The sequence below is a fragment of the Ochlerotatus camptorhynchus genome, unplaced genomic scaffold, assembly GCF_037179485.1.
Source record: "Ochlerotatus camptorhynchus isolate MF236.1 unplaced genomic scaffold, CSIRO-AGI_Acam_v1.1 ptg000698l, whole genome shotgun sequence".
Lineage (NCBI taxonomy): Eukaryota > Metazoa > Arthropoda > Insecta > Diptera > Culicidae > Ochlerotatus > Ochlerotatus camptorhynchus.
Genome location: NW_027041174.1, coordinates 57,047 through 80,571, shown reverse-complemented (window position 1 = coordinate 80,571; position 23,525 = coordinate 57,047). Strand labels below are relative to the sequence as shown.

General features: G+C 43.2%; 2 protein-coding genes across 2 annotated transcripts in view; both read left to right on the top strand.

The window, feature by feature from the left end:
* The window catches only part of LOC135714712 (5-hydroxytryptamine receptor 1-like), a 78,210-nt gene extending 68,777 nt beyond the window's left edge, over positions 1–9,433 (top strand). Inside the window, exon 3 of the mRNA XM_065238106.1 lies at positions 8,909–9,433. Within this exon, the coding sequence (XP_065094178.1) occupies positions 8,909–9,433 (525 nt within the window). The remainder of the gene's footprint in view (positions 1–8,908) is intronic.
* Positions 9,434–15,237: 5,804 nt separating this feature from the next.
* LOC135714711 (uncharacterized) lies at positions 15,238–15,660 on the top strand. Its single transcript, XM_065238105.1, has one exon. It carries the CDS (start codon positions 15,238–15,240, stop codon positions 15,658–15,660), a length of 423 nt encoding a protein of 140 aa, XP_065094177.1.
* The last annotated feature ends 7,865 nt before the right edge of the window (positions 15,661–23,525 follow it).

Genomic DNA, 23,525 nt, shown 5'->3' with positions numbered 1-23,525 from the left:
GCAGTCAAAGGCGCCTAATACATAGGTGACACAGTAGGAAGAAGTGTTAGTTTGTTTACTAAAATGAACCATGCCCATTTTGTTATGGCAAGTTTGCTATAAGAAATGCTCCTCGTGTTTATTAGCGAAATTCACATCAAAGATTGATTGATTGCGTAGGAAATCAGTTTGGCACGGCATTTGTGACCAACATACACCACAGGTCAAAAACTGTCCAAATCCACCCATACAAATTTTTGTTTTGGATTTCTGTATGGCAAAATAGTGAACTTTTGGTGAACATTAACGGAAAAGAACTCACCAACACTGTGAGTTCCTACCGTGAGTTCCTGCCCACTAGGGTGCTTCATTCTTAAAAAAGTGATGAATTTCTGATGGGCCACCCTCCAGTTCGATTCATAGCCCCAAAATATGAACCTGTGCAAAAATTGGTAAAGATTGATGAAGGTTTAGAGGTCGCGCCAATGATTTGAAATTTGTATGGGAATTACTATGGAAGAATTTAAAAAATCGCTTATATCGCTATAACTTTGCTTCTACTTGTCCAAATGTCGAAAAAATTTAGTATGTTATTGCTATGGTAATAAACAAAAAGCCTACAGTTGCTACGCTCAGTTTTGCAGCGTATCAAGAATTATAAAAATGTGAAAAAATGGCAAAATAGGGTAAATTGACAGATGAATATGTACAAGGCAACAACGCCAATTTCATCGCAACAACAACAGGCTTGTTGATCATTGTCATGACAACCACATATTTTTTTTTTTCAACGTTTGGACAACTACAACCAAAGTTAGAGCAATGTAAACGAAAATCAATAATTTCCCATACTAATTCACCAAAATCTCCATACAAAATCCAAATCATTGGCGCGACCTCTAAACCTTCATCAATCTTTACCATTTTTTGCACAGGTTCATATTTTGGGGCTATGAATCGAACTGGAGGGTGGCCTATCAAAAATTCATCACTTTTTTCAAAATGAAACACCCTACTGCCCACCTGTAATTTTCCATCTCGGTTGCGATGGGACGGTTGTGGTGAGTGATTTACCGGTTCTCTGTGTGGGTAAGTGTGCTCGTCTATTTCATTGCCAATGCACTACGTTTACGAGAACTCAGGCAAAGCTTACCACGAAAAATGCAAATGTTCTGTTCAAGTGTGAAAATTGACTATCAGATCAGAGTTGTGACGAGCAGAATGATCAGATCTCGCGCGTCAAAATGATAGAGTTAGAGATGAAGAATGTATTTCAACTCTCGGACTCGATCACTGGCATGAGAGATCACATTGCTGCTCATATGGACATCGTGTTAAAGAGCGAGATGGCAGACATTAGCCGAAATGTAAATGGTATTAAAAAAATAATTTGTGAAATATTGGACAAAATAGAAAACTAATTTTTTTCAAATACTTGCGGAAAAACAATTTGCTGTAACTTAAAAACAGCGTCTGAAGACCAGCCAGGCGATGGACCTCAGAGTTCCTCATTCGTGGAGGACTGTTGAGGATAATTCTCAAAAACTTGTTTGGGACTATTTGTAATTTGAGGTGATGGGAATTTGCGCTACTCTCCCAGGTTGACATACCGTGTTCTATTACAGGAAGGATTATTTGCTTATAGACAGCATGTTTGTTTTTCGGGGACAGGGTGAATCTCCTGTTGATGAGTGGATATTAGGATCTCATCAGGATGTTACATTTGGTTTTTGTTTTGTCAATGTGTTCCCTGAAAGCTCGAGTGTAAGGCCGAGGTACACTACCTCTTTTGACCATTCCATCACTGTGCCGTTCAAGTTGATGTTATTATCCTCAGACGGAACAAGTCTAGGTGATTTGGAATATTCTGACAGGACATTTAGGCCTCTCTGAAGTTTGGCGGTCAGAGCTCCGATGACCCTACCCTTAAAAAAGATGGATGTGTCATCTACGAACAGAGAAAGTGATCCACCATCAGGGATGTGGAAAACATCCAATGTGATGCCATTGAGAGAGACTCGGAACGTCCTGTCCGAGAGGTAATTTTTATTTTCTTCACTAGGAAGATTTGAAGACCGTATCGCTGCAATTTGTTGACCAGGCCATCATGCCAAACATTGTCGAACGCTTTTTCAACGTCCAACAATGCCATGGCAGATTTTTTACATACAGACTTGTGCCGTCTGAGAATGTTTGTTACTCGAGTCAGCTGGTGAACCGTCGAGCGACCTTTACGGAAGCCAAACTGCTACTCGAGCAATAAGCTTGAATAACCCCGACAAAAGACTGATGGGTCGGTAGCTTGAAGGAGAGAATGGATCTTTCCCAGGTTTCCGAATGGAGATGGCTTTAGCTGACTTCCAGCACGAGGGGAAGTAGCCAAGTCTGAGGCGCTGATTAAAAATCAGTGCCAGATGGTTGAAGAATCTGGAACTCAGGTGTTTGAGTTCCAGATTCAGAATTCGGTAGAAACCCTTCATATTTTTAGATGATTTAGTATGACTAAAATATATACGTACCCTAATTAACAAAGGACAAGCAATAAAAAATCTCAAATTGGCCACTAAATACTACAGGGGTGCACCAATAAACAAAAACAAGTTGCAATAGAAATGAAGAAAAAGGCAATAAACAAATAAAAAGCTTCTTTTAATAATTTGAATGTGAGCGGTAAAAATGGCAAAAAGGGCAATAGTAAATAAAATACGCTCATTTATTTAAGGATGAATCTCCACTAAATTAGGAAATTTGAGCACTAAATAACTCACTTTCGTCACCTGCAGTTGAACATATTTTCCCATAAAAGTGGCAAAATGAGCAATGTCATATTGAATAACCGCAATAAATAAATATAAAATGTCCCACTCAAAGCGCACAGTTATCACTGTTTTAATCCAATTATGCTGTAAAATCGTGATTATTTCCCCAAGAAAAAAAATGAAAATATCTTTTAAAAACTGAAAAAGTTCCAGGAACCAGAAGATAAATGTATGCTTGAACATGAGGATGAGCCATCGTAAAATATGAATCGTTCTTGAAGAAATGAAAATAATTCATGCAGGAAAGTAAAAATGAGCAATCAAAAACGAACACTGCGTAATATAAAATAAAACAAAATTCCAATGATATTCAGGAAATATTCCTTTAAATTGAAAGTTTATGAGCCAATAACCCAGATCAATTTCTATATGGTATTTTCAAGACAGCGATAAATAGTGATACTGTGTCTTGGCTAACAAAGTCGATGTCGATAAAGAAGATTAACGAATGTGGGTCTCATTGAAAAAGGTACCATTAAACAAAATCAAAAGAGCACTAAAAACAGCTGTTTGAGCAATATATACGTCACAAAAGAGCACTAGAAAATGCCATTTGAGCAATATAAAGGTAAAAAAGACACAAAAAGCACAATGAATGCCCCAGGGAAAATTTCAAAAACGCTCAACAAAAAATAAGAAATGAGCAAGAAACGTATAAAATTAGCACTCTGAAAAATAAATTGAGCATTTTATTGGCCATGAAGGTCACTAAGAACGGAAACAATATCTTTTGAAAACCTGCAAATCTTCATCGAACCATAGACAAACAGACATAACACTCGCATCTTGTACATCTTGTTATTTAGTGCTCAAATTTCCTAATTTAGTGGAGATTCATCCTTAAATAAATGAGCGTATTTTATTTACTATTGCCCTTTTTGCCATTTTTACCGCTCACATTCAAATTATTAAAAGAAGCTTTTTATTTGTTTATTGCCTTTTTCTTCATTTCTATTGCAACTTGTTTTTTGTTTATTGGTGCACCCCTGTAGTATTTAGTGGCCAATTTGAGATTTTTCATTGCTCATTTCGCTTTTTTTATTGATGATTAATTGTGCTGCCGATTTAGTATAGGCCAATAGTTCGTAAGCCGTAACCTCGGACAAGAAAGTTGTTGGGAATTCGGTGGCGATTGGCTGTCTTTACCGCAACTGTAGTATTTAATGTTCAGCCCGAGATTATGAGATCTGATGAAGTGTTGACCTATAGCATCAGCCTTCTGTTCAGGGGTTATCAGATCGACGACTGAATCATTAGGTTGATTCAACGGCACAAGTGGTAGAATGGGTCTTGTTTTTTTTTATTTTAGGATTTTGGTCAGCTTCCAGAAGGGTTTAGCATAATCTGGGAGAGAGCTGTTACTGAAGTCCTCATTTCTGAGGTCCACCATCCTGGTTTGGATTATTTTTGTTAGACGGTTGCAATGGGTCTTCAAGGCAGGCAGTCCAGTACGTTAGTACGGCCTACGCATGGTGTTACGGAGTCTGATAAAGTTTTTAGAGGGACTATCAAGGTTCAGAGTATTTCTCACCTGTCCGGATACTGGCACGTGATGTTCCCTGGCTCGCGATATCACCTCTTCTAAGAAACGCAGTCAACGTCTTCGGGGGCGTCCGGATGTACTTCGTAGTTAACGGCGGTGTCGACACAGTGCTGGAACCGATCCCATTCAACACGATGATAGTTTCACCGGAATGCTTGAAAACTGTTAGCCGAGAAGCCTACTTCGGCCACCACCGGGTAGTGGTCCGAGCTCAGCTCCTGAAAGGTCACAGGTTGCGAGATGTTGTGTCCCATGTTGCTGACGAAGATGTCGATGGTCGCATGAACACCAGACCGACTCAACCGGGTGGGAGTGTCCGGGGCCAAGATGGTATAATGGCCTTTTTGCAGGTCTTCATTCAGGATGGTGCCGTTTCGATTGCTCCGACCGTTGCCCCAAGCTTGGTGTTTTGCGTTCAGCGATGATAAATTTCCCGCACCTCCGGGTGAGTTTGATGATGTCTTTCCGGAGGGCCACTGACGACCCGTCCCTGATGTTGGTTTGCTTAGGGCAGTAGGCCACGATGATGGTTATTGGCCCAAGTGATGTGCTCACCTCCACTCCGATGGCTTCGACTGTTTTCATCTGGAAGTTTGGTAGCAGCCGATGGCTACTCCCCCACCCCCGAAGCAGGTGTGGTCACGTCTGACGAGCCGGAAGTCTGGAAGGAATACGTTCAGTTCGGGCTTCAAGTGCGTCTCGGTGATGATAGCAATGTCGACCTCGTTGGTATTGAGAAATCGAGTAGCTCTCTATGCTTGTTCGTCAGCGAGCAAGCGCTCCAAATTGCTATTTTTATAGCTTCACGGTCCATACTTGGTGACGAGAGATAAGACAGCATGAAGCTGTTCAGATCGAGTCTTGCAGGTGTGCAGGATGACGATCACCTTTGCAACCAGCGTAACTAATTCCTCCGATGTAAGCGGAGATTCGTCAACTGAATCAACTGAGGCAACACGGGCATACGAAAGTCCAGGCGCCGAGGCAGAAGCTTGATTTGGCAAAGCTGCAGCAGCAGTGAGGCGATGCTGAGCTGAGGGGCAGCTTGTTGATTGTTGAGGGTGAGATTTTGGACCAGGTGACGAGGCTGGATTGCTGGATTACTTTTGTTTCGATGCCGGCCTGGTTGGTTGCTAGTAGTCACCTTCTTCCTGATGTTGATGTATTCCGTTCGCTTGGGGCAGTACCGGGTAGTGGAAAGGTGAGTACCGCCGCAATTCACGCACGGCTCGGTGTAATCAGCTTGAGCATAGGTCGCCGTCGAGTGGGCCATAGCACACTTGTCGCAGCGTGATTTCATATGACAGTTCTTTGTGCAATGGCCGAAGGAGAGGCAACTTGTGCATTGGGTCACATCACGGTGTTGTGGTTTGTAGGATTTCCAGTAGAAACAGGTCACGTATGTTGCTCTTCAGCGCAGCAAAGGTGGTGGAGCCCTTCGTGAAGTGGACCAGAAACAGTTGGTCACAATAGTTAGTATTGGGCATAGGCCGTCGACTAATTGGGTGGACTGCCTCTGGTTTCAATCCAAGCCTCACCAGTTCATTGTTTACGGCAACCGTTTCATACGACGGCAGTCCTTGTAAAACAACCTTCAATGGTTTCACCGAAGGCAAATCGTGGGTGTAAAGCTCGACCGTACTGTTTTTCAGTAGGTCACCAACCGACTTGTACTGCTGTAGGCTGACGCACATGATCTTTGTTCCTACGCTTCATATCTAGAATCGCGGGAACAATTTGAGTTTTGCCACCTCATCCCTAAGCTTGGCGACGCATGTATAACTTTTCCACGTTTTGGTTTAGTTAAACGGGACCCACCCCATCACTGGTTATGAAGAGGATCACGCCTTTATCCGCTGACTTGCTCCTGCTTGCTGCAGGACCAAATTTCACGCCGTCCGAAGCAGTAATGATCATAGGCACGACAGCAGTGCTGTTTTATATCTTTTCAGGTTTTTTTTTTCCTCTGTTATGTCCCACACCACTGCGACCAGTAATTTGATCTATTGTAGTATATCCCGTGTCCTTAGTTTAGTGCATGTCGTATTACTCCATCACTATTGAGAAATGATGAAGTATTCAGTTTTGATACAGTTGTCATTCTTGCCTTCATCGCACGGAATCGATTCTAACTGAAAGGTTCCGCTATTTATATTCTTCGGAGTGTTGAAACACCCTCCAAAGGCGCGCCCCTTTGTCAGTCAAAATTGGATTCCTTAACAACAAAAACAAGCTATGAAACCGATAATGACCAATCTTTTCAGGTTCAAACAGAATGATGTGCAACCAAGTGGTACAAGATTATGACGACTGGGTTTGGGGAAAACGTTTAATTCATGAAAACAGAGATAAAATTACCATTTGTACATTTTTCAAATGTTTTGAAAAAAAAATATTTATTTCAGCAGATTTGTAATGTAATATCCTATCGATTGGCGTGTTTGAAACACTATTTCATCACGCATATTTTTTGATTTGCACCCCACTATAGTCGACAAAGACGTAGTTCTACGTCAAAAAATGCTGAAGACCCCCCTACCACCTCCCCCCCCCCCCCCAGTAAAATTTGTAACATTTTGAAGTTTGTTGAATGTTTCATCATTTTTGGAGGGCTTTATTTGAGAGGTGAAAATGTTTTCTTAAGGGGGGTATACACTAAGATATTTTTTTAAATGTTTTATTAAAATCTATGGAAACATTGTACATGAAGTCATTTTAAGAAACTTTGTGCAAGACGACAATTTTCTATATCTCAAGTAGACGAAGTTAGAGGGTGAAAACGGGGTTCAAACGGTATTACCCCCTTAAAACAGTGTTTTACCAATTCAGAAAACACCGGTCAGATCGGCATTTTCAGGGTTAGAGTTTTTCAACACTTCATCAGTTTTGTACCTATGGAATGCCTTACTATTTTTTGTAGAACATCATTGTTATGCGTAACTCTACCGAGTCCTCCTTTAAACAAAGTGTAACAAATGTAAACCCTCTCCTACACTTCCCCTCCCCCTATTGCGTTACGTAACTTTCGACCAAACCCTAAAATGAAAATGTTAGAAACTTTCAATAGCGCAAACACAATAATTTATTATTTCGAACCATTTAGTGAAGCCTCCTGTGAAGAGCTTTGGGGAAGGTTATTCTTTTCCTTTTAATTCCGTTATAATTGCTTATCTTTTGGTACGCATATTTCGTCCACTGTTTGTAGGCGTCCCCAGTGCCAACTGCTGTATTTGGCCGACAAAAAACTGACTGCCCATTTCTGGGTATTAATCTACGGCAAAAGTATTTCTGAACGACAAATCCATTTCACGAGAAAATACAACTCGTTTAAGCTAGAATCAGTACCAGGACTCAATCCCGTGTCGGATATTGATACCCATTAAGATAAACTTCCGCTCTATTTACGAAACCGGAAGGCCGAAAAGCCCCACCTTACGTCACTGCCATCGTCTAAATATGTCGACAACGACCGACATGCGCAACAGCTGTATCGTTATCCCTGGAACTGTACTACGGTTTTCCGCCTGCAGAATGGAGAAGGCGGTGGTAAGGAACGATGACACTATTTACTGTCCATACCAGCAGAGCACTGGCCCGGCTACCAACGATGTGATGTATCGAGGTTTGATAAATGTAGCCCTCACAAGTGGCTATTTATTATCGATATGTTGCGAGTCGCAAGAGGTAATCCATCTTTCAAAAGCAACAGGCTGTAAATTGTGCTCCCCCATTTAACCCTGTAGGCCACCCGAGGGAGGCAGTTTGCAGCGTAATAAATAAAGCAGTCGTCGTCTGATAGCAGAGTGACCCCCCCCCCCCCACAGATCAGGAATGACAAATGCATCGCGTTTCATAACTCTCTTCCGGAGATGACTTTATTTAATCCTTTTCAGCCAGAGCGAGGGGGAAATGCCCTAATTGGTTCATTCGTTACCACTTTACCTGAAGTTTGCCGCTTTGTGAAAATCGGCGGAAGGGAAGTGAAAATAGGGCAAAAACTTTTTGTAAGCAAATTGTCGCAATCTGCCGCTCATCATTAGTCGGTCTCGTGAGGTAATTACACACCGCGTCCTGCACCGATTTTCGGCTCCTCGTCGACAACGAGCGGAAATAGCAGCCAGCAGGAAACTTTTGTCCTGAAAATCATCTTCCTGCTGATTCCAGGTGTATGAATGGACGCAATTATAACTTTATCTGTCTGGGGCACGATTTCTACCGATTTTGCGATGGCCAACGCTAGGATTGGTGGAGGAAGGGGTAACGAAGCTCGCTCATTCAATCAATGTAAGTAGTTGAGAAAAGAGTTCGAAAGTAGAACTCTTCAAACTAAAATGAATGACAGTTGGGTTGATACAATGGGATGAATGGGACGTTATGGTACACATAAAAAGTGCAGTATAAAATTTGGTGGAATGTGAAAACTGATCGTTTGGAAAACTTCCCACCATTACATAAATCAGACTGACAAGGGTATTGTAATTTGTAATTTTGGACCATACACTTATTCAGCCATTCCAGCAAGACGATAAAGTGGTTCGCAGAATTTTCGAAATTTGTTCGGGTATAGGAAGTATGGCGGATGATAAAGGTTCCGCTTAGAATTGCTAGTCCTGTGAACGGGTGGACTCGGCGGAATGCGCGATGGGCCAGTGCAACCGATGCAAGCTATGGGAGCACTTTGGCTGTGCTGGTGTCGATGAGTCAGCAGCCGGGCACCACATACGTTTTTAAGCGATGCTTCAAGCAGGGAAAACCCAATGACGATCGCCTGAAAGTGCCAGTTGAAGAAACACGTCCACTGAAGGGGTCAAAAGCGGGCTCAAAGGGAGGATCACGGGAGGGAAAGAAAAGCCCTGAACCTTCGGAAATCGTAAGTTCCATCATGCGGGCTGCACTGCTGACGGAACAACTGAAACTTGTCGAACAACAGCAGCTGATGGAATGGAAGAACAAGCGTTGCAAGAAGAAGAGCGCATCAAGAAGCAGCTACTGGAGGAAGAAGAACGCCAGTAGCTCACCGAGGAAGCAAAACGTATCCGTGAGCGTAAACTGCAGGAGGAATTGGAATCGAAACGTAAACCACAGCAAGTGAGGAGAGAATCTCTAGAGAATTTTCAAGTAATTCTTCGACAGCTGGCGGATGGATAATCGGTGTAGATGGATCGGTTGTAAGTTACGATCAAAAGGTAAAGGATTGGCTAGATAGCCGCTGGAAGATCAGACGGAAGTCATAATGGAAAATCGTACACTCCCCCATTTGAATCAGGTTCCCAAAGACTCAGCAAATGACCCTGTTTCTCCACTACCACCAATGCCACAGAATTAGGTAGATCAAAGGCCATTCCTAAATGCGCCTGTCCAGATGGAATTTCCAGCTCCATTATTGCAACCACCAGGCCCGTTATTCACTTCATACGAGATTCCGGTTCATGTGTTGACGCAATCTACACCAGCTGTTCCCGCTTATCCCGCTCAAGCATCTATGCAGCAGAATCATATCCGTGCAATGCCGTCTAGACCAGCTACATTCGAGTAGATTTTTTGGTTCAGTTGCCACCCGACCCACTTTCAGTTCCCGTTTCCTCCGTTCGCACACTATCGCAGGTGCAAATTGCAGCACGACAGGTTTTAGGAAAAGACCTACCATTATTTAGTGGAAACCCGGGGATTGGCTCATTTTCTTCAGCAACTATGAACAGTCTACTGCTACCAACTGGTTACTCGGATGCGGAAAATTTGGTTCGCCTTCAGCGATGCTTGGAGGGAAACGCCCTGGAGTCGGTGAAAAGTTGACTACTTTTGCAAGCAAGTGTACCACACGTTATCCAGACCCAGCTTACTCTGTTTGGAAGACCGGAGCTTCTCATTAAATCGCTGCTGATCAAAATACACCATATCCCTCCACCAAGACACGATCGCCTAGAGACCATCATGCACTTTGGCCTAGCAATGCAAAATCTGGTGGATCACCTCAAAGCAGGGCAGCAGTCAAACCACTTTGCATATCCGGTTCTTATGCAAGAATTGGTGGAGAAACTGAGACTGGCTCGTTGCGACTCTATTGGGCAATGTACAAGAACCAACACCCGCTTGCGACTCTCAACACTTTCGGTGAGTTCATGTCGGGGTTGGTAACAGCAGCGAGCGAAGTTTCCTTCAACCTCCCAGGACTTCAGCATGCCGACAGAAACCCGCAGCAGTAGTGGAAACACGGGTATTCTACAAGCTCACTCCACGGATCAAACATCAAATCCCACGTCCAGTAGTATTACCAGTAACACGAAACCTGCCAACCAAGCAATGTCTATCGTGTGGTCGAGTCGGTCACCAAGTGTTCGAATGCCAGCAATTCAACGGTGGCAGCGTGGATGAACGTTGGAAGGGCTCTGCAGAACGTGCCTGAACAGTCACGGCAAATGGCCTTGTAGGTCTTGGAATTGTTGTGGTATCAACGGGTGTCGTCAACGGCACCATACTCTACGGCAGTCCGTCACTCCTCCCGAGAGAGTAAATCCAACATCTAGCCATGTCACGTCAGGTAATTTTCAGTGGTCACTTTTCCCTATTCTTCCCGTTATTGTAACAAAACTACCAATTTTAACGAAATTCTGAGAACCACTATATCGTTCTGCTATGGAATGGCTGTATACTTGGACGTGCAATTACCTGTGCAATACGCAAAGTGGGTTGCTCTGCCTGGCTAGTTGGTTGATGCAGGTTTCGACGACGAAAGTAAAGCGATTTGAGCACGACTTCTTTAGACGAGGTTAAGCTTCACGATTTTCCGACCAGTTTGCTGGTGGAAAATTGTCTTCCTTAATGATGACGATGATACCGACATCAATGGCGACAGCTGGAGTGCAACTCTTGGATGCACGTGACCACATTTTTGCACACGTTTTCGGGTCAATTCCCAGTGATTCAAGTGATTATCAGCTGTCTCCTTCCAATTCAAAACAGGAACCGCTTGATGACTACTTCCAACTAAGAAGTGCTCTGGGGTCAAGACGTCAAGGTCTGTGGGATCCTCCGAAATCGATGTGAGGGGACGAGAGTTAAAACATATCGCGACTTGTGCCAATGTGGTCAGAAGATCCTATAGAAGCTATATTGGCACGTGAAGGCCCTGGCCAAGTTGGATGAACCTGTCGAGCATTGAGACACCCCGTCGTAAACATCCTGTCCTACAAGCTAAATCCAGCTACTCTTCGTGCGTGCGAAGAAAAGACCAGCCAGCAAGACGACGTCAAGTACAACGACCTTGTTGAATTCCTGTACCAGCGTGTACGAATCCTGAAATCCGTAGCATCCGATCTACTGCAACGCTCCCAGCTGGTTCAAGCAAAGGTGGCAGGCAACTTTCCTCCTATAAAGAAGTACACTCAACCCAAGGTCGCTGCCAACGCTGCTGCATCTTATAGCAGGCCAAACTTGCCTTCTTGTTTCGCTTGAATAGAACGACACTTCTTCTTCCAGTGTCAAGCTTTCGCCAAATTGCCCGTCAGCCAGAGGAGAGAGCTGGATCCCAACGAAAACTGTATTGGAATTGCTTCCGAACTGGTCATCAAGCCAGAAACTGCTCCTCGAAGTTCTCCTACCGAAACTGTCGAGAACGGCACCATACGTTGCTGCATGATTCATCCCAGTCTGGTAAGAGTTCGTCCACCCCCGCCGTGATGACAAATTCCCATGAAACGGCGTAAGTTCATCCCATGTTGACTGCCCCAGGACCGTCTACCTCATTCCAACAAATAAGCATGTCGGTTCAGTCCCACGCTAGCACGGTTCTCCTTGAAACAGTCGTTCTCCAAATCGTCGACGATCACGGACATGTTTTCTACTGGATTCCACTTCCATGTCGCATTTCATGTCTAAGGATCTTGCGAATCTGCTCTCCAGCTCCCAATCCAAGGTTGATGTGTCCGTAGCTGGAATCGGACAATCCCACCGGAAGATCAAGCGTGCAGTAGTCACCACAATCCAGTCAAGAGTCAGATCATTCTCTACGAAACTCCAATTCCTCGTGATCGAGCATCCCACTGCTGATCTACGCATCATGTACGTGCAGATTACTTCATGGAACCTTCCGAACGTGTAGTTAGCTGATCTTGAGTTCCACATTCCCAACAAGATCGACTTAGTCATCGGTGGTGAAGTGTATTGGGACCAACATACCGGTAAGAAGCTCTATCTAGGTCCAGGCCTACCCCACATTATCTAGACATACTTTGGTTAGAATTCTGTGGTTCAACTTCTCAAGATTCCTCTAACACGATGGTAATGTCTAGCACTGATGATGCACTTCTGGATGCCACTCTCCAAAGGTTTTGGGAGATTGAGACGATTCCGAACCAAATCGTTCATTCCGCTACCGAGAAGGCCTGTGGAGAACTCTACGTGACAACCACAACCCGAGATCCTACGGGGCGATACGTAGTTTGTCTACCAAAAACGGACAATCCGGAAGTCGTTTCGGGAGATTCGGAATCCATTGCCGAACGCCAATTCCTCAGCATGGAACGCCGACTCGAGCGTGATCCCAGCACTAAATCCTCTTACAACCAATTCATGGAGGAATATTAGCGTCTCGGACACATGGTACGGCTCGACGAACCTGTGGACAACACGATGCCGCACTGCAACCTTCCGCATCATCCCGTGTTCAAACTCTCGAGTACCACTACCAAGACGAGAGTAGTGTTTGATGCATTGTGTAAGACAGGATCGGGCTATTCTTTGAACGACCTACTTCTTGTCGGACCAGTCGTTCAAGATGATTTACTGTCGCTCGTCATGCGGTTTTGCTTCTACCCCATTCCACTCAACGGTGACGTCGAGAAGATGTACCGTCAGATGCTTCTCCACAAGGCAGACCGACCGTACCACAGGATCAAACGGCGCAAGGATGCATCCGAATCGATAGCTACCTACGATTTGCAGATCGTGACCTACGGCACTGCTTCTGCCCCGTATCTTGCCACCAAAACTCTCCAAAAATTGGCTAATTATGCAGGTCACTTATTCCCTGCCGCTGCGGAACCAGTGCGGAACTTCTACGTCGATGACTTTTTGTCAGGTGTCGATGATGTCGAGTCAGCCATCCAAATTCGACGTGAAGTATCAGCGATGCTCGATTCTGCTGGAATCCCAATGAAGAAGTGGGCTTCGAACTCCATCGGCACGACCTGCAAGATCTTTAATCCGTCAGCACTCTCGGTCTAATCTGGGAACCCGGGACTGACATGTTTCGGTTCAAGGTACAGTTACCCGTTCCGGCTGCTGTTCTCACCAAGCGTAGGATCATGTCCTACGTGGCTCAAATCTTCGATCCGTTGGGACTTGTGGGTCCCGCTGTTATGAAAGCGAAGCTCTTCATGCAGTGTTGCTGGGCGTTGAAATCCTCTGACAACGAACGCTATGATTGGGACCAACCTTTGCCTCCAAAACTGCAGCAAGAGTGGAAAGAGGTCCACACTGGTCTCCAAGTCCAAGGTTTCGCCCCTAGTAGGACGCCTTACGATAGCCCGACTGGAGCTATGCGCAGCTCATCGTTCCACGCAGTTGTACAAGAAAGTCGCTTCATCGTTGAAAACGGTTCCACCGGCCTTCTTCTGGTCGGACTCGACCACCATGATACAGTGGCTCCGATCATCACCTGGACGTTGGAAAACCTTTGTAGCCAACCGTGTGAGCCAAATCCAATCTGCTACCCCAGTCGATGAGTGGAATCACGTAGCTGGTTCTGACAATCCCGCTGACGACATCTCCAGAGGATTAGATCTAACTGAACTTCTCCCCAAGGCAAGGTGTTGGGATGGTCCATCCTGGTTAAAGGTTCCACCTGAACTTTGGCCTGCAGGAGCGCTACCAACGAAAGAAACAACAGAAGTGTCTCAAGAATGCCACAAGCACATTCCACGAAGATTTGTTCTCCAAATACTCCAGCTTTTCCAAACTTCGCCGTATGGTCGCATGGTGGTTGCGATTTCTTCAAGCTCTTCGAGACCGTGCAATTCTTCGTCGTTCGAATGCAATCAATCCAGGTGCGCCCAAAAGGTCAACTGAGTCACTCAACTCCGACGAACTCCACTCGGCTGACCGAGTCCTCTGTCGACTAGCGCAGCTGAATAGCTTCCAAGAAGAGCAAAACGATCTTGTCGCTCGCACAAACGTAACGAAATCGAGTTCGTTGAAGTGGTTGAAGCCCTACGTTGATGAATTCGGATTGATCCGCGTCGAAGGACGCCTCGACAATGCCAAACTACCTGAGTTTAAAAAACACCCTATCATCCTAAGCGCCAAACATTCGTTAGCCGCAATTGATGTTGGCTACCCTCCGCCAGAAATTTTGGATTCTGGGCGAACGAAACCTCGTCAGACGCACGTACCGTGCCGATTCAAATTTCGGACACTTAAACTCGAATTTCGGACACTTTTAAAAGTTGATTATCTCGGTCGAATATGATCCACATGTCTTGTAAATTTTAATTTTTTTTTTTTGACTAGTGCCCTCCACGATCATCTAACATTATTACTTTGTTTCTAACTGGATGTAATATTTAATTAAAAATGAAAGTGTCCGAAATTTGAATCGTCCGAAATTTGAATCGGAACGGTACCATCAATGCATATCTTGCTTCCGTAGCAAGCCGAAATTGATTCAGCAAACAGTAGCAGATCTACCAGCATCCCGTGGCAGTCCGGAAGCGAGGTCCAACGAAGGTGTATGTGGCAATTTTCATCTGCTTTTCCACATGGTCCGTCCACATTGAGCTTGTGAGCGATCTTACGTCTGCCGCATTCGTCACCGCACTGCGTCGCTTAATAGCTCGAAGGAGGAAGATTACCGAGCTGCATTCCACAACCTTCAAAGGAGCTTCACATGCCTTGCAGCAAATGTACCAAATGCTGAAGCAGGACGCCCCTGATCGAAATCATATCCTTTCCTGGTGCGCAAACCACGAGATCCGGTGGAAGTTCATTTCGCCACGTGCACCTCATTTCGGAGAGGCTGCGGTGAAGTCCGCTAAGACCCACCTCCTTAAGGAAATTGGCAATACGAATCTTGCCTACGAGGACATGCTTACCTTACTAGCGCAGGTTGAGATGTGCCTCAATTTGCAACCATTAACGCCCCTGTCCTCAGAACCATCGGACCTGGAAGCCCTGACCCCTGGTCATTTCCTGGTAGGTTCCAACCTCCAATCCGTTCCCGAAGCAACATTGGTCAACATTCCCGAAAACCGGCTCAACCATTGGGAACAAACTCAGCGCCATCTCCACCGAATCTGGGCACGTTGGTACCCGGAATACCTCTAGCAGCTGCAATCTAGGGCTGTTCAAGGCTGCAAATCACCTAGTAAAATCGAGATCTGGCTCGAGGCTCATGTCAGTAGAAACCAGGTCAACGCACTCAATCTATCTACTGCATCGCCGCTGTTAAGATCAACCGATTGAACAGAGAGTCAAGTAAACAATCCTCTCAGGCGACGCAGATACCACTAGCAAGAGAAGATGCACTATTCAAGTGATTGAGTGAACTAGTATTAGTGTTGAAATGATAGGTCTATTTCAAAGATGACCGGAATGTTGAGGCCTTACCGTAAACCTAAATCTAAATTATATATATTTAAGTCAAAGATTGCCAAACCTTCCCTAAGGTTACGGCTTATTTACTATTCCTAATAGAGAGAGTAATAACGAATACCATTGTACAAACACCAGTATTACACTTGATCACCCAATCGATGAGAGGTCAGTGGTCAATAGAGTGATGCAAAATTTGAAATTTTCGCTCCACAATACTTAAACGATTCCAAATCGGATCCTGACTAATCTCTCAAAATTTGAACCCATTTGGTGAGAAACTGAGATGGCACAAACCATTCGAAGTTTGTATGGGAATTACTATGGCAAAACCAAGATTTGTGTTCATGTTTATCTAATAATTCACCATATCGGTCTGCTTCAAAAGCTTTCAATTGTACTTGTAGGGAATTTTTCCAGCTACAACTTTGCTGAAGACCACTTTTTGATTAAATGAAAGGATCGAAAGTTATCAATGGTTCGATGCGCTGATGTCTTATGATCATGCTCAATCAACTGCTCAGCAGGCAACATTGGTGTTTCTGGCGCGTTGAATAGGACACAAAAATCATGGCTACTATGTCACACTGCAAATTACAGTGTTGCCTACAGAGCAGCTGCTTGATCATGTCATAAGTTTATCAATCTCTTAAATAATTAATAACTTTTTCCTGTCTCGTTTTACATAGAAACAATCTTCAGCAAAGTTGTAGCTGAGAAAATTTTCTATAAGAATGGCTATCGAATTATTTCGCAGCTTAATATGGAAAAAGACTAGAAGGCAATGAACAAAAAATGAGATTTTCCATAGTAATTTACATGTAAACTTCAAATGGGTTGACTTCTTTCTAACCGAATGAGTTGTAACTTTGGGAGGCTAATCAGGACCTGACTTGACACCATTTAAGCACTGTGGAGCGAAAAAGTCAAATGTTGCATCAGTATTGGTCAACCGATCAAAACAATCAGTCCAAACTCAACTCACAGCGTGAATACACGGTCGATTGTGCACGACAAAACGAAACACAAATTTCCTTGATCCAAGGTCCCAAAGTGGGTTTTTAATGCTTGTCCGCGACTTTAGTGCAAAGTGGGAAAGCAGAAGATTATGTAATTCCTCCAACGGTGAGCGATCGATATGTGCGCTAGTCTTGCGCTCTAGTGAAAAAGCGAAGATAGCAAAAATAAGTGCAAGTTAGTGTAGCCTCTCTAGTGGCCCTTTTGGCAGCCGTTTCGTGACTTGCTCGATTGGTTCCGCTATTTGACAGCTCAATTGGTTCCCGAGATTATATCCACCAGACTATGAATATAACGACTATAGTTAAAAGACAACAGGTGAATACCTAAGAGAAGAGGGGGGCGAAAACGACCCACTTTTCTGTTAAACGCGAACCAGCTCGTGATTGGCTGATTTGTAGTGCGTAAGATAGAGATAAAAATGCATATAGATAGAGATAGAGATAGAGATAAAAGGGTAAGATGCCAGTTGTCTCCTCTTCCTCTTAAGATAATACGAAAACATCTCCAAGGGATAATCCATCAACGGAGTAATTAGTGCTTTACTACTTTTTCCCTCGCACATCAGTCAGAAGTCAGAAATATAATTTCGTTTATCAACTAATCACAGATTTTTGTGACTGATTTTGAGTAACCCAAAAAGTGGTTCTCAAGTTAAAAAAAATATCAATCTCTCAAAATAATACGTTCTTTAGGAATGGTTCTATAGTCTATTGAATGTATTGTTATGCATCGTAATATTGAATGGAAGAACCGTGCATCAATCAAAGATCATGCTATCTCCGAATGCATAACGAAGCTCTATATTTACGGTTTCACCGAGCCCATCCCGAAGCTCAAAATGTTGTTAGGTGAGCAGAGCCGATTTAATTCACGTCTCACTCAAGAACGAACCCCGCATCACTCATCGTGATGAGTGTTTGTGGAAGTCCAGCTTGAGCATCAATCTGAGCTCGAGCTCTTTTGAGCTCTTTGGATTTGACATCATTTCTCTTTATATGTGAGGGATGAACTAGCTCACGATGAATGAGCATCTAAATGGAATAATCTGAGTTCGAGGAGTTTAGGCAAGCCTCGACTCGAAAACAAGATCGACGGAAAACAAAATCAAGGAATAAATCACAATAGATCAAAGTAATGGTCGCAGTGATGAATATACCCAAAACGGAATAAAAATAATTGGTCATAAAACTGTCTCGGTGAAGGTGACTAAAACCTATCAAAAACTGTATACAGCCTATTTTTGAATCCTTTCCTATCTTGATTGAGGCTTTTTAAAGTAGATTTAGCAAGATGCTACAACATAGGAAAACTAATGTAAATTGAGGTGCTCTGAGATTGACACAAGAGCGTCAATTTAGAAATTAATTTAAGCCATAACAGACATGAAATTCACCTGAATCAAACGTACTTTTCATTAAGTAACGAATTTTTCAGTCTCGGAGCACTTAATTTTACATGACATGATTGTTTACGTCTCATCCTTAATGTCAAAGGTGTCTCGTGTAAAATTTGTTATTTTTAAGTGTGTCAAGAAAATGGCTCAAAAATGGTTTGTATTGATTCTTTAATATAGTCTTGGGACATTCGTAGCTTGTCCAGCCCTATACAGTCCATGTAATTATTATTAAGTCGAGGGTAAATTGACCACTGGCTGATTTTTTGGAATAATTTTACTCCAATCTGCAATTCAAAGAAATAACAAACTAAATTCCACTCTATTATAGAGTCAATCAGATAAATACAACAGGTTGAACCATCTGTTCGAAGCCCGTAAACCTGCACAAAGGAAGATATGAAAGCTTATTCTTCTCGCTTTTTCTGCCAGCCCCCTCTCCGACATCGAAATTTCATCTGTCTGTCTGCCGCAGCAGCAACGGGGATCACCCGCTGTTTTCTCATCCCAGCAATGGCGGTGCCAAATTGGCGAGCAAATAAGCCTTTATGACACGCTGATTTTGCAATTTTGATAGCTTCCCCATCGGATCGTTTTCCTTTTTCCTGCCAACGACCGGCGATGATGACGACGATAGGCGTTGGGCTTTCGAGCGAAGAAAATGAATTTATCCTCCACTTCCGAAACCGGAAAGTTTGGTTCGATCGGCGGTGGTGGTGGTAGTGTTGAAATGAAAGCATCATCATCGGAAGCATTGAAGGCACTACCGTTTAGGGCAAATTGGCCCATTTTCGACCAGCTTGTAGCGGTTTTGATTATTATTTGAGCAATGTCAGACTGACAGACAGAACAGACAGACAGACAGAACAGACAGAACAGACAGAACAGCCAGAACAGACAGAACAGACAGAACAGACAGAACAGACAGAACAGACAGAACAGACAGAACAGACAGAACAGCCAGAACAGACAGAACAGACAGAACAGACAGAACAGACAGAACAGACAGAACAGACAGAACAGCCAGAACAGCCAGAACAGCCAGAACAGACATAACAGCCAGAACAGCCAGAACAGGCAGAACAGCCAGAACAGCCAGAACAGCCAGAACAGACAGAACAGACAGAACACACAGAACAGACAGAACAGACAGAACAGACAGAACAGACAGAACAGACAGAACAGCCAGAACAGACAGAACAGACAGAACAGACAGAACAGACAGAGCAGCCAGAACAGCCAGAAAATCCAGAACAGCCAGAACAGACAGGTTTCTTTCGTCTTTGAACTATGATCGGAAAATTCCGGAAGAAAACTCCGGGGAATTTTTGAATTAGCTTCTGAATGGAACTGAAAAACATCCAGAGAAAGACGAAAGAAGCTCTCCTGGATGAAGTTCGAGAGAATCAGAAAAACCTCCGGGAAACTTCCAAGACACGAATTGACAAACTTGCGGCGAAAATTTAAATAAGCTATCGGAAAAACTCTGATGTCACATCCAAAGGAAGCCAGAAAAGTTTCGAAAACCGGAAGTAAATTTCCAGAAGTAGCCATTTCCAGGAAAAGCCAGAAGAAGCACGGAAAAACCTTCCAATAGAAGTCGAACAAAAAAACTTTTGGTTTATGGTTAAACTTCCAGAAGAAGATGAAAGAAATTTCTGGGAGAAGTTGAATTGAACTTCCGGGAGAAGACGAAAGAAACATCCTAAGGTAGATTGGAAGAAACATCTGAAGAAAGTCGGAAGTCAGAACGCTTACGGAACAGTCAACAGAAACATAGACATAATTCCGAATGAAAGAGATTCCTGGGGGATGTTCTAATGATCCAGAAAATTTTCCTGATATTCAGAAAACATCCCTGAAGACTCTGAAATTTCCCTGAAGTTTTCGGGACATTCCTGAAATGCAGGAATGAAATATTCCATAACTCCTCGAAATCCCTTAAAAGTTCTTGTAATTTTCCTGAAATTAGGAGCTGTTTTGGAGTTATCTGGGTATCCTCGAAGCGCTCGGAACTTCCCTGATTATAATGAGACTACCGGAATATCTCTAATCATCTTAGAAGGTCTTTGAACCTTCTTGAGGATTACGAAGTCTCTTAAAAGTTCTTACAATTTTCTTGAATTTATTGCAACATCAACATTGAAGTTCACTGATCTTCCCGATTTGTTTAATTTTTAAAAGTTATCGACTCTGCCATTAAAATGATTTCACAATGTTCTAATGTTCATGAAATTTCCCTTACGTTTCAAAAATTTGCATGAGCCCCTCAGGACATTGCTGAAGTTTTCGGAAATTCAAGAATCATTCAAGCGAAGGCTGAAGAAGCTTCCAAGGTAAGGTAGAAGAAAATTCCAGGGAATGTTGGACAAAACTTCAGGAAGTTTAAAAATGAATAAAAACTCCCGGAAGTTAAATAATGTTAAAAAAATATTTCTCGATTGCCTAGGAATTACCAGAAACAGCCATCGACTATTCCTCGATTGATGGGTACCCGAAAACGGTGAGGAAATGCAAACATAAGTCGAAAGAGTATCAAGCATAAGGCATCTTTAGAGATGATTGTTTAGAATTTTGAAGGCTCAAAAAATATGAGGTATTCAAAAAGATATAAGTCTCTCACGAAAAAAAAAATCCAAAATTCGAGCGCTGGCAGGCAATAATAATTTTGATTATTGAAAAACAAAGTAAGCGGTTGTATCCAAGACTGCCGAGAGACGTAATCCTATGTCAAAATGTAAACTTTGCGGGAGACGATGTCATAACACTCGAAATACATTTTGTGAAATATGAAGTGAAACAAATTCTAGTTCTGCATGATGATTTTGTTTGATTGTATTTATTTGTAAAGTCGCCGAAAAATACCAGCTGGCGAATTGTTTTTTTATGATAACTCCCTACTTTTTTTTTTTTATTAATTACTTTATTTGTACAGGCTCAATCGAATAAACTTTACAGAGCCGAGTTATCATTTTTGTTATACATTATTGATTTCTTATATTTAAAGTTAAAGGAGCTGGACCGGATACTCGCGGTTGTCTCGAGGTTAGTGGGGATTTACAATTTTTTTTGGATGGGAAAAGGGAGAGGGAGGTTTGAAATGTGGTTTACGATACAAATATTTAATTAATCCTAAAACATGAACTAATTTCTATTCATCTTGAAAACAAACATAAAAAACCCACACGTACAAAATACAAACTAAACACAAGGTTAATAAAACTTACAATCTAATGTTAATATTCTTAAAGTAAACATATATGAGTTTCATAAACTCCAGATCGCGTCTAGCCAAAATATCCCGAACTGGAACATTAGGTTGTCTACCTCGAGCCCGAAGGGAATCGTACAGTTCAGATCTGACTCCGCGATGCTCAGCACAAGACCAAATAATGTGATCTGCGTCCTGGTAACCTTGTCCACATTCACAGAGATTGCTGTCTTTCAGCCCAACACGGAACAAGTGAGCGTTTAACGAATAGTGATTGGACATGAGGCGAGACATCATACGAATGAAGTCTCGACCCACATCCAACCCCTTGAACCAAGAACTATTCGACACCTTAGGGATGATCGAATATAGCCATCGTCCCAAACTCCCTTCACTCCACTTATTCTGCCAGCTGACGAGTGACTGTTGACGATAAATGAAGAAAAATTCATCGTAGGCGATTTGTCGATCGTAAATATCGCCTTCCATAGCGCCCACCTTAGCAAGTGAGTCAGCCATCTCATTGCCCGGAATCGAGCAATGAGATGGGACCCATGCAAAGGTGATGACAAAAGATCTTAAAGATAAAGCACTTAAAAGCTCTCGTATTTTCATGAGAAAATACGAGGAGTGCTTTACCGGCCTCATAGAGCGAATAGCCTCGACAGAACTGAGACTATCCGTAAAAATAAAATAATGATCTGGTGCAAGTGAGGCGATCGTTTCTAGCGTATAATGTATTGCCGCCAGCTCAGCAACATATACGGAACAAGGAGCTTGAAGCATTCGAGAGGCGCTATGAAATTCGTTAAAAATACCAAAACCAGCGGACGACTCTATTAGTGATCCATCTGTGAAGAACGATCTTGCGGAATTAACTTGGCCAAACTTTGCAGCGTAAATTGACGGAACAATCATGGAACGATGATGTTCTGGGATCCCACGAATCTCCCGCGTCATAGATAAATCAAAACTAACTGAATTGCCGAAGTCGGAGAAGCGTACACGATGAGGATTATGCTGTGAAGGGCTGACATCCTGTGTTATGTACACGTAGTACAATGACATAAAACGAGTTTGAGGGTTCAGCTCAAGAAGCTTTTCAAAGTTTTCGATTACCAGTGGGTTCATAACTTCGCAACGGGTGAGGAGCCTGAGGGACAATTCCGAGAACCGATCCGATAGTGGCAACATGCCCGCCAACACTTCTAGACTCATCGTATGAGTCGAGTGCATGCATCCTAACGCGATACGAAGACAACGATACTGGATACGTTCCAGTTTGATGATGTGAGTTTTAGCCGCCGACTGGAAACAAAAACTACCGTACTCTAAAACCGATAAAATCGTTGTCCGGTACAACGTTAGAAGATCTTGCGGATGGGCTCCCCACCACGTTCCGGTAATTGTTCGGAGAAAATTGATCCTTTGTTGGCATTTCCGCTTCAGATACTCAATGTGGGATCTCCAGGTGCATTTTGAATCGAACCAGACCCCAAGATATTTGAAGGACATAGAATGAGTGATCGGTTTACCCAAAAGTTGAAGCTTTGGTTGTGCTGGGCTATGCTTCCTAGAAAAAACGACCAACTCAGTTTTCTCCGTGGAGAATTCGATACCTAGCTGAATAGCCCAAGTAGACAAATTGTCTAAGGTATCCTGTAAGGGTCCTTGCAGGTCGACCCCTTTGGGCCCTGTCATAGACACTACGCCGTCATCTGCAAGTTGTCTCAACGTGCAGTTGTCACTTAGACAATTGTCAATTTCTCTGACGTAGAAATTATACAAAAGGGGGCTTAAACATGAGCCCTGGGGGAGACCCATGTAACTAAATCGGGAAGCTGTAGAGTTTCCATGAGAAAAGCTCATATGTTTCTCTGACAGCAAATTGTACAAAAAGTTATTTATTAATGGAGAAAGGCCACAAGCGTGGAGTTTGTCTGAAAGGACTTCAACGGATACTGAATCAAAAGC